Source organism: Xiphophorus maculatus, chromosome 17 (genome assembly GCF_002775205.1).
Source record: "Xiphophorus maculatus strain JP 163 A chromosome 17, X_maculatus-5.0-male, whole genome shotgun sequence".
NCBI lineage: Eukaryota > Metazoa > Chordata > Actinopteri > Cyprinodontiformes > Poeciliidae > Xiphophorus > Xiphophorus maculatus.
In genome coordinates, this window is record NC_036459.1 from 3,487,717 (window position 1) to 3,499,951 (window position 12,235).

Sequence of the window (12,235 nt, forward strand, 5' to 3'; positions counted from 1 at the left end):
AACATTTGATGCTGTGCTGGCTGACACACTAAGTTAGGTTTCCTAAATCCCAAGTGTCTGAAAAAAAGAAAAAGAACTTCAGAAATTGTGGATATTACAAAGAAAAGTTGAGGAAGTTCAAACAGCAGACAGAAAAAAAAAACTACTGTTCTGATCTTGCTGCATTTTAAACAATTTAAAACTTTATGTCAAAGGAATGACTTTCAAGGTCTTTAAGTTATCCTTGGGTGCAACACAAGCATCCTCTTATAATCAAATTGGTAATCACCTTTGAAGGGATATTACATTATTCCCACTTCATAACATAATGATGAGTGAGAATCATTTAATCTCCCGTGGCAACGGTTCCCATATGGTGGGACGTGTTTTGCAAAACACATGGTGGGACTGAGCGCGACCTTTGAGACAAAGCTCCTCCTCGGAGTTGCCGTTTCCAAGCTTCTGAACTTCCGCATTACAGAGTACCATTCGCCCACGTCATCAACATTCAGCTCCTTCAGACTAGACAGAAGCATTTAGCAAACAACTGGTGGAACAGTGCATCTGCTGCACTCAATCAATATACAAGCTACTTCTCAGTGCAACGCTAGTAAAAACTTTGTTAAAAAGAGAGTTGTTCCTTTACACCGTCACCATGTAATTACTTGGAAAGATGGATTACTGCAGTTACTAGCCCAGTGTGTGGCTGGGCTTGTGCAGATGGATTTTTTCCCCCCAAAGGCAATACAAACTAAATATTAGTTCATCATGTTATGACCAATATAATGAAATGGATGTAACTGGATCCATCTGACTGAATTGTATTTGATTTAATTTGATATTTGTAGATCTCAATTGAACCAGTCTTGTAAAGTGCCTTGAGATGATATCTGTTGTGAGCTGATTCTATTTAAAATAATAAATAAATACAAATAAACTGAATTGAACTGATTTGGTTTACACTGAATGTGCCGACTGGGTCAACAGTGCTAACCTTATTATATCTGTCCTCTGCTTTCCACTAGCAGCACTAGGACTAATCCTCATTCTGGCAGCCACAATGAACAGAGCTCATCATAATGAAGCCCATTAGTCTCAAGACAAAGGCTGCTAGCTTAGCTCAAAGGTTGAATAAAGTAGGGTAAAAGGTGGAAAAGGAGCAAAAGTGTTCATCTTTTGTGTGCCTTTTGTTGTCATGATATGACATTTCCCTCATTTGAGAGTAGGTACTCAGGTCACATGTGTATGTATTTATACAGGAAAAAAAGGAAATAAAGTAGGAGCTGAGAAAAGAAAGCAAGACAAGAGGGGAAAAGAAGAAAAAGGCTAAAGAAAAATAGTCAACATAACCTGCATATACAGGTATTTTATTCGGCAAGTACATACAATAAAAATCTTAGCAGGCGGTGTTCAAGAAGCTTTTCACAAATGATTTTGGAAAGAGAGGCATTTTAAAAATTGATAAGTTTCTTTCTGGACATAAAAACAACAACAAAAAACTATTGCTGTGAAAAAACTTGAAAGACCCCCAGAGGGCTTGAGAGAAAGATTGCTCAAGACTACTTCAAGGGATTAAATTATAATCTGGGTTATTTCTATATTGGAGTGGTGCCAGATCTGTGCACATCATATCGCAGTTTTTGCATTCTTTAGAGGTCACAGCACGTTCAGGGTGATAAAATGTAAAGGTATGGTCACTCATAATTTTGTTAGTAGATTAAAAACCAAATGAAAAGATGAAAAGCAAAACCTAACCCGCTTAACCCCCATAGTCCAAGGAAATCTGTTTCCTAACTGCATTATCTGAAAAGATAATTCTGTGCTCTGTGTGCAGTGCTGCGGATAGTTATCAGTGTAAGTATGTGTGGAGTGGAGACCAGACAAGGTCAAATCCAGTAAAGGTATCAGGAGGAAATGCAAACTCATCCAATTTTGCCAGATGGAAGCCACTAATACACCCTATTATAATCCCTTGATTTGCTGCATTAGATTTATATATGCGTGTGTTTGTAAGTGGGGGGAGGAAGAGTAATAAAAATGAGGGGGAAAAAAAATAAGAAAATCCCCAACCAAGCTGTTTAGACCTTCCCCATGTAGGTGATGGTGTGCTGAATGTAAGTTCAAATTAATTCTGGGAAATCAAAATAACTGTCTAGTTGTCTAAATTTTGTTTGTTTTTTATTTTTATCATGAAAATTTAAGTTTTAGGTGTCCAACTGAAAATAAAATATATATATATATATCTCTATATATAGATATATATACTTTTAAAAGCAACATTAAACTGATTTTGGGTTGTTGGGAACTTTGAATTGAATCTTTGGAACACTTAACGTCTTGTCCCAAAATCATTGGGACACTCATGAATCATTGAAGGACATGCTTAGTGACCTGTTGAAATTTATTTCATACCAACTACAGTAGAAGTCCATCTCGTACTGTGCTTCCTTTACTTTGCTAAAATGAATCTTTCCTGCATATCCATACAGATAACCACATCATCGTTATGCCTGTAGTGCTAATCCTTAATCCTGTTGACTGCATATCATTAGATCTATCACTAGACATCACTTTCAATCCGGCTGTTATTTCTGCATGTCACACTGCAGACCATTCATCCAAAGGGAACTACCGATACAAACATGCAAGCGCATGCTAACAGACACAGGCTGTTCACCTACATGTGATTGGCTGCAGCCCAGATTTGCTAGTACTCACCCTAGGGTATGGGTTCAGTACTGACTGCATATACTCCTTGCATAGCTGGTGGACAGGCCACACCAAAGTAGGTCGTTTAGAATCCCTAAGAACACTTAGTACCATGCAGTCTGACTGGTGCAAGGGTTAGCTCTATTGAGCCTCAGGTGATGAACAGAGGGTATGCCTCAAACAGCGGGCAGACTGGGCTGCCACGACAGCGCAAGCATTTCACTGATCCGGCATCAAATCAAAAGATGGGTCCAGATACCTTTTCTCAAATGCATCTTACATTGAACATATGGACACACTTTTTGACTTGCATTTTAATGACCACAGATATAATAGCATAATCTGAAATTCAAGAAGGCATTTTTAAACGAAAAAGTTGTATTACTTTTTTGTACTTTAATAAATTTCCTTCATTTTTGCGGATTCTGATATTTTTGTCTGCAAAATAGATAAATGTAGCTACAAGCTAAGCTGGCAACAGTGGGTTGACGATTGTTAATTTTATAGACGTGACCCAGTGGGAGGGTTTGTCCATCAGCCCTCTCACGGCAGAGTAAATGGGAACAGGGTAGATAAGACTGCTGAATAAGATATGTTTCACATGTAAGTATCGATTGATTGTAAGTCACACAGAATTAAGAAAATCAGGGCCAATTTATCAGTGCACCCATAGTAGTTTACATTTATATTAATTGTTAAGGATCAGATTTAGATTAGATTTGGGCACAACATAATTTGATTTGGAAGAGGTCAGAGCGGTAAAACCTGAATGTGGTTAAGATTAACAGTACATACAAAAATCAAGTGAATGGAATGGAAACAAACAAACAAAAAAAAACACTTGATCTTGCATCTCTAATACTTCATTAATTTCTTGTGATGGTAATTTTATCAGGTAGTCATAATGACCAATAATCTCAAATATTTGATAAATCAACACAAAGTAACGCTAACAACGTTTTCTGAGATATGGTGGTGGAGGCATCATGCAATGGGGATACTTTTCTTCAAGAAGGGAAATGTCTCAGCAGTGTGTGAACTCAAAATTAATCTCTGAATTTCTGAATAACAGGACAAACTGGATGACAAAAGTGAAATGAATACTAACCTTTAATTTCCTAATTATGTAATTTATTCAAATTTACTAAGATTAATCCAAATGTTCATAAAACAGCTGTAAAAGGGGAAAAAATCTATAGTCTCCATTGAGATGAGTAGGAAGAATGTTTCTGGAGAGGTAGTCTGAAGATAATTCACGTGAAGAGCAACAGAAAACCTTTTCATTTACATAACTCCAATAGAACTCAACTGTCTAGTAAGCATCTAGAGTTAAGACGACACTAAAGAAAAGCAGAACAGAACACAGTGATATCATATTTAGATCATCATGTTAAATGATGACAGAGTCAAATTTGTCTAAAGGGTAAAATTAAATTGCCCTCCTTATGGCTGCTGGATCCATGTGGAAAGGCAAGGGGGAAAAAAATTCTTTCATAACAGGAAAAACTCTCATATTTCTGTGGCTGCCACCTCACTGTTACATGTGCTTCATTGAAGCCTGTTCATACTCAACTGCTGTTAACTCAAGGAGAAAGTCTGTGTGCGTGTATATATGTATATATGTGTGTCTGTGTATAATATAGGAGTTGGCTCTATACTCCTGTGCCAGTGGGAATAACGTACTGCACTACAGGCAGTGTGACCTTTACTAGCTGGCGTGCTTTCTCTCCTTCTTCAATGTGTATTTCTCTCTCTCTCTTTCACACGCTCAGTTTATGGCTCAGACACAAACACACAACTGCAAGCATCGTCAACGGTAGCTGTACCAGCCATTAATTACCAACACTGCTACCTAGTTTAATGGAAACGAGGCCTGTACAAATCATCTGAGACCGAGGGATGATGGGAAAATAGGGTGCTCTTGTTTTGCCTCTTCTTCCGTAAGGAGGTAAAACATTGTCTTTTTCCCCGTTTCCCTTCTTTAACTTGACCTTTATTGGTATGTGCTTCCTGGAGCGACAGTTTGTGTTCAAATCAAGGGTTATGGCCTGCCTGGTTAGAGGGCTCCAGCAATGTTTGAAGACATTCATAATTGAAAGAGGATGGCACTATGTAGCACAGCACACTTTACATTGTATGCAAATAATTTATTGAAAATGTTACTTCAAGAAATGGACAGGGAACTGCTAAAACACCTAATCTTTGTGTCCACACCTTGGAGTTTCTTAATTATAAAAAACAAAGTTTTATGGTAAACATCCAACCTGCCAGTGGTCAGGTCTTAAATATGGAACCCACACAGATCTTTAGGAAGAAAGGAACCTTTCAAAGAAGAAAGGAAGCATGGAAGGCAGACAGGTGAAAGAATTGATGTCATTAAAAGAATGGACAAATATAGGTGTAGTGAGGACTGAAGAAATGGATTGATGCTTGAGATAATTAGAAATGTCAGGGAATACAAATACTTTTCCGTCCTTTTTCAATCTTGGAGAACACCAAAAAAAAAAGAAGTAAATATTTCCAGACTGTGTGGGTCAACAAAAAAACCCCAAACTTTCCATTCGCCATTCTAAAGAAGAAGAACAAAGTATTCCCAAGAATTAAAACAAAATTAGTGCAAATCATAGCTTACGTACATGCAAATTAACCTTGCTGTATGCACACAGAAAGCAAGCAAAAGAAGTAGGGTGAACAGGGTGACACAGTGACGGACAAACTGTGAGCAGGGGAGGAAAGACAGTGAAGAGGGGGTGGAAAGGGAGGGGGAAGTTAATGCACATAACACACTGCATCAAACCAAAGCACGGCTCCAAGCAGAATGCGTCAGGAGTCCATTCATGTTGCTCTATTTTCCACCAAAGAAGAATGCAAAATAGATAAAGTAAAATAAAAATCAATTTAAGAAAGAGAGCAAAAAAATATTAAAAAAAATAAGGCGAACAAAAAAGGACAAATTTAAAGAGAGAGAGCCAGAGAGTAAGAGTCTTCATCCACATGATATGCCAGCACAGCAATGCTGGAAAGCTTTGCCAATTGAAAAAGTAGGTATGTAGATGGGAATGAGAGGGTTAAAAGCTGGTTGCTGTGGGAATACCACCGTCCATCTCTGCCTTTTGCTTGAAAAACCTGTCAATCCCTTTGAACCCAAAAAGTCCCAGAAAATCAACAGAATACAAGACTTGGAATTAAAAAAGGGAGAGGACAGGAGAAGCAAACTGGTTCTTGAAGAAGTGTATTTCTAAAAAGGTCTGAGTGCTTTGAGCTCACCCAACTACCTCAGGACACTGCAGAGAGCAGGAGGGAGCGAGAGAGGGAGAGAGCAAGTGAGCAAGAGAGACGGCACACTCTCTCTTTTGCTGCTACAACGGATCCTTTCCACAACGACGCTGCTGTTAACGTCACGCCTGTAAGCCGCGCTTGCCCGGCGTTTGCCTCCTCTGCCTTGCTCCTTTCCCTAGTTAGATGCTGCATTGACAAGGGGTTGCTGAAAACCACCAGAAAAGGAGGAGTGGGGAATTAAAGACAACTGGAAACAAGAAGAAACAAAGCGGAGAAAGGAGGGAGAAAAAAAACTGTGCACCATCCATTCTCCCTCTAACCCACCTCGATCAACTGCGCTTCGATACCCCCACTTCTCTGGGCACCCCTTTCCATCCCCCACCCCCATTCTCCTTCTGAAGAAATTGACGGATTATTGGGAAGTACACGGGAGGCAGGCGGCAACTGCTGCTGTGTGTGCTCGCTACTGCTGCTGTGTGCTTCGCAGGGATGGTGTGTGTTCGTTTGCAACTGCTGCTGTCGCATCCGCGGCTGTCGAAGCTGGAGCGTGTGGCTAGTTAAGAGGACTAAGAAGCTAATGAAAGCAGTGTGCATCGCCTAGATTTTTCAACCTGTGCCAAGCGTTCTGAGGAAAGAAAAATTGAAAATCAAGTGGACACGACGCGACTATTTAAAAAAAAAACCAGGAGTGAAAGAAAGGAAGAAGGGCTATGAGGACTGACTAATCGACCAACTGATTGACTCCTAAAAAGTGAAAAAAAATAAAATAAAGGAATATACCGAAGGCAGAATGTCTGCTTTTATTTTTACTCTATAGCTTCCTTTTAATTGCCAAACAAAAGGCAAAAAGAACACTGTACAGGACTGGGGAATTCTTCAACCCACCTCCATTCACTGCTTCTCTCCTTTTTTCTTTTTAAATTTTTGCCTGAGGCAGAAAAAAAATACACGTGTGTTCCAGTGGCTGCCTGTACTATGGAGACTTGGGTAAGGTGTACAGCAGGGGAATCAACTGTCGGATTCCAAGGACAAGTGAGAGAAGAGGAGCCGACAGCAAGAAGCAAGCAAGGGAGCACCGCTGCTTTGGGAGCTTGACTGGATTCCTTCTTACGGTCTTTTTACTTTTTTTCCTCATCAGTACATAAAAAGGAGAAGAAGAAAAAAAAAACACTCACAAAAAGGCCTTCGAACCTTTCTCTTTGGATGTATGGATTTACAAAAGGGCTCATCTTGGCTAAGCTCTTTGGCACTGACACCTATTTTGACAGGGCAAATAAAGGTTTTCTTTGCTGCTCTTGGATATAAATACATCTGATGCGAAAACCACAGCTGTGATTGCAAAAAGGAGGGAAGCTATATATCTCAGTTCAAGGACCTGTAATAATAACTTGAGGTAGGTGTCTAGTGTTTCAACCCCTCTTTGCATCAATCTGTAACACCCTCTTCTCCCCTCTGTATTGTAATATTAGTCTTGATTGCCTAATTTACCAATATGTCCTTTTCATACACATGTTTCAGAAAAGCCAGCCCTCCCTCCCTCCACTTGTCCTTCTGTCCCTGACAATTTATGGAAACATAAGAACTACATAATTGAGGACGCGCACGTCCTCCTCCCTTATCCTACTCTTTTCCTATTCCTTCTGTTTTTACTCTGATCTCCTCATCAATACTACCAGCCATACAGCTACTATTCTCGTCCTCAACCCCACCAAACACCTGCCCCAAACATCCCCATCCTCCCCCCCCAGATGATGCTGAATTATGAATGTGCCACATCATGAGTCTCCTGGGGCGGGTAGCTGCGCAACGTGCCAGGAAAGCCGCCCTGCTCTGTATAGTCTTCCTGATGGCGCGAGCGTGGAGCAGCGCCTCCCTGGCCTCGGCGGGGGCGGCGGTCTCTTTAGGACCCCAGGGCTGTCCACCCCAGTGTTCCTGCAGTAATCAGCAGGGGAAAGTGGTGTGCACCCGGCGGGGCCTGACACGCGTGCCCCCTGGAATTCCTGCCAACACGCGACACCTCAATCTAATGGAAAACGCCATTGAGGCGGTGCAGGCTGACTCGTTCCGCCATCTGCACCACCTTGAGGTGCTCCAGCTTGGGCGAAATGCCATACGGCAGATTGAGGTGGGCGCGTTTAATGGACTGACCAGCCTCAACACATTGGAGCTGTTTGACAACCGGTTGACAGTGGTGCCAAGTGGAGCCTTTGAGTACCTGTCTAAACTAAGAGAACTATGGCTACGAAACAACCCAATTGAGAGTATTCCCTCCTACGCCTTCAACCGGGTACCCTCACTCATGCGACTGGACTTGGGAGAGTTAAGGAAACTGGAGTACATCTCAGAAGGAGCTTTTGAGGGGCTACAAAACCTCAAGTACCTGAACCTGGGAATGTGCAACATAAGGGGTGATATGCCAAACCTCAGTCCCCTAAAGGGCTTGGAGGAGCTGGAGATTTCAGAAAATCTGTTTCCAGTGATAAAACCAGGTTCCTTCAGAGGTCTGCGCTCCCTCAAAAAGCTATGGGTGATGAACTCACAAATCACTGTAATAGAGCGCAATGCTTTTGATGGCCTGTCTTCACTGGTGGAACTAAATCTGGCCCATAATAATCTAAGTGCTGTGCCACACGACCTGTTTCCCCCGCTCAAGTACCTGGTGGAACTTCACCTCCACCATAATCCTTGGAACTGTGGCTGTGAGGCTGTGTGGTTGGCACAGTGGCTAAGAGAGTACATCCCAACTAACTCAACTTGCTGCGGACGCTGTCACTCACCGGCCATCATGAGAGGACGACAGTTAGTTGATGTAGACAGAGGTGAAGGGGCTGCAATCCAGTGTTCTGCACCATTCATTGCTGATGCCCCACGGGACTTAAACATCTCAGCAGGAAGAGTGGCTGAACTTCGTTGCAGAACAGCCCCCATGTCTTCAGTGCGCTGGCTTCTACCTAATGGGACTATCCTGACACATGCCTCTGGTCACCCGAGAATATCAATCCTCAATGATGGTACCCTTAATTTCTCAAATGTCCTTGCATCAGACACTGGCACTTATACCTGTATGGTATCTAATGCAGCTGGGAACTCCAATGCATCAGCATACCTCAATGTGAGTGCAGCAGAGCTAAACACATCGAACTTGAGTTACTTTACAACAGTGACTGTGGAGGTACTTGGTCCAACCACCGAGATGCCCAAACCCAAAACTACTACAACTACAGCTGCTGTGGGTGTTGGAGTTGCTGGAGGAGGAGGAGCAGGCCTCGGGACAACAACTACAACTGCATCTCCTTCAGTCTTTCAGCCAGTCTTCATCTCAACACCAACAGTGCTGTTGCAAAATACTGACAGTGCAGCAAATGCAGTTAAAACATCTGCGTTACCAGGACTGAGAGGTGCCAATGGCAAACCAGGCAAGTCTGGGCCTAGCCTGGATGAAGTGATGAAGACCACTAAAATCATAATAGGTTGCTTTGTGGCAGTGACACTGCTGGCTGCTGTCATGCTAATTGCCTTTTATAAATTGAGAAAGCGCCACCAGCAGAGAAGCACAGTGGCAGCTGCCCGTACAGTTGAGATTATCCAGGTGGATGAGGAGGACCTTCCACCACCAGCATCTGCAGCTCAAGAGTCATCACTCACGTTGCCTGAAATTCGAGACCACAACAGCATACACAAGTTGGATTTTATCAGCCACAAGGCAGACTATAGCTTTCATAAACCCAAGGCTGAATATAAACCCCAACCGGATTTTACTCTACACACTCCCAAAGCTGAATATACAACATACAAGCCAAACATGGACTTCAGCAGCCACAAAACCATTGCAGATTACAACATGCACAAATCAACACCAGATTTCAGCCTTCACAGAACAAAGCCAGACTGCAGCCCATTTAGACAGGACTACGGCGCTCACAAAACTAAATCGGAATACAGTCCATTTAAACCTGATTTTGGCACTCACCCAAAAGTTAAAACAGATTACAGCCCATTCAAAGCAGATTACAGCACTCATCCCAGGCAAAGATCGGACTTTAGCCCATTCAAAAGAGACTACAGCACCCAACCAAAACCCAAACATGACTATAGTCCCTTAAAATCTGACTACAACATGCAAAATAAGTCTAAAGTGGAATACAGTCCATTTAAGCATGACTTTGGTACCCACCCAAGGTCCAAACCTGATTATAGCCCATTCAAACCTGATTATAGCACTCAGCCTAAACCCAAAATGGACTACAATTCACAGAGACCGAAAACGGACATTACCTACAAAACAAAAGAACATTATACCCCCCACAAGACTGCACCTGATTACAATGCCTTCAAGTCCGATTTCAGTCCCCACAAAGTGGATTACAGCGCCTTCAAGTCTGACTTCAGCCCTCACAATCAGAGACCTAAACTTGATTGTAGTCCTCATAAAATGGACTACAGCCCCCATAAGGTGGACTACAGCACTCTAAAGGCCAAATACAACACCTATAAACCATCTGGTCAAGGGGCTAAATGGACAGACAATAATGTTGGGAACTCTTTGCCTCGAACCCTACCTAGCGCCATCACAGCAATGGCTGAGCCCTATGTCATAAAAACTCATACCAAGGAGAAAGTACAGGAGACTCAGATTTAAAAATCTCCCTGCCCTAAAGGCTTTCACTCCTTTAACTATGTCCCAAGGTTCCAACCACCCTGCTCCACTTTGCCCTTTTTCTTTTCATCATTTAAGTCATGCAATAGAATGCACAAAAAAATAACAGGAACTACTTTTTGTACAGAGTGCAAACTTTAAAAGACTGATGATTTATTGTTGTACATGCTTATAAATAAATATATATATGGACAAACTGAAGCTACCATGGGTTGGTGATAGAGAAACATATATCAAAAAGAAATTGAAACTATTTTCTAACTTGTAACTTCTATTTAAAACAATGAGTTGTTTAAGATGCTGTCTTAAGTTTGACAAATGAGGGTAGTCTTGTTTTAAAATGGGGCATTCTGTGTGATTTTTACACCATGCTAGAGAGAAAGCCGTGATAAGAAAGATTATTTATACAGAGAAGACTTTCTTTAACAAAAACCGTATAAAGGTCAGTGTCGATCTTTACAGGTTTATCTTGTAAAAGCACCAAGAATTTGTACTGTGCCAAATGTTATAAATGCAATAAAAAGGATTTTTGGAAGAAAAAAAGAAAACATTAGAGAGATGTTTTATTCGCCTTCTCTTCTTCTCCTGCCACATACTGTAACAATCAGCCGAATGCTTTAGACACTGCAGTAAGACGCTGCAGCTATACTTTAACCCTAAGTGTGCTGAACAACTCTGGTATAATGAATAACAGTACAGAAGTGAATGGAGCATTTCTTTTTTTCAAACTTTCCACAGCTTTCAATATTGACTACATGTAAAAAGGGTTTGGATTTTACACAATCAGTGATGTTATAGAGATTAAGAGGTTTGAGGATGATTACAGCAATCTTATTTTAACTGGGGCACTCGCTGTATGACTAAAGTTTGCAAGCCCAATATGTTACCTGATTCATTTTATGCGCAGCAAAATGCTCACACTTATCTAGTAAGCGGAAAGGGTAATTCATTAAACAGATTTATTGTATGACTGTTTCGAGCACCTTGCCAATATGTAGTTACCCATGGGATTTGCAGATGTTGAGCCTTCAGTCACAGAGGGTTTTTCTGTGGAGACAGATGCATTCAGGTGTCTAAATGCGCTTCTTGTTCCACCTTAACCTAACCGATTAAATGAAGATATTGACTCATGAGCACAAGAATAGCTCATTTGAAAAGTTGTTACTCTTTAATATAGATTTTTTTTCTGGTTTTGCTAAATAATAGGAACAGTTTTAAATTATATTTTGAAGAAAATGTTGAAGCAGGTCAGGTAACATTAAACAGCAAAATAAGACATTCTACTTTTATAATCTCTATAGCGATAAAAATCTTATCAAAGAATAATCTGCTTTTGATAAAACACATACCCCTCAGTGCAGTCTGACTAATTTTGCAAGTTGAGAGCTGGCTGTAAAAAAGCACTTCCAAATGCAATTAAAGGCATCAGAATTTGTCTCAAACTTTTTTATTTATTTACATGAGGGCAAAGACATAGGACTCACCAATGAAATTATAAAAATAAAACTGAAGACGAAATCAGCCTCAGCATATAAAAACAAATCAACATGCAGAGGAGGCTGAAAAATGGGAACATTTGTTTGTAGGTCAGGTCTAAAAATTTAAATGGCA

The 12,235-nt window shown here is 41.0% G+C and overlaps 2 protein-coding genes across 2 annotated transcripts in view; one reads left to right on the forward strand and one right to left on the reverse strand.

Annotated features, from left to right (window-relative positions):
- snd1 (staphylococcal nuclease and tudor domain containing 1) overlaps positions 1-12,235 on the reverse strand; it is a 188,817-nt gene that overhangs the window by 93,851 nt on the left and 82,731 nt on the right. The window lies entirely within an intron of this gene.
- Positions 5,990-11,161, forward strand: LOC102227794 (leucine-rich repeat-containing protein 4-like). Its single transcript, XM_005805901.2, has 2 exons — positions 5,990-7,360; positions 7,486-11,161. Exon 2 carries the CDS (start codon positions 7,733-7,735, stop codon positions 10,604-10,606), a length of 2,874 nt encoding a protein of 957 aa, XP_005805958.1. The 5' UTR covers positions 5,990-7,360; positions 7,486-7,732; the 3' UTR covers positions 10,607-11,161.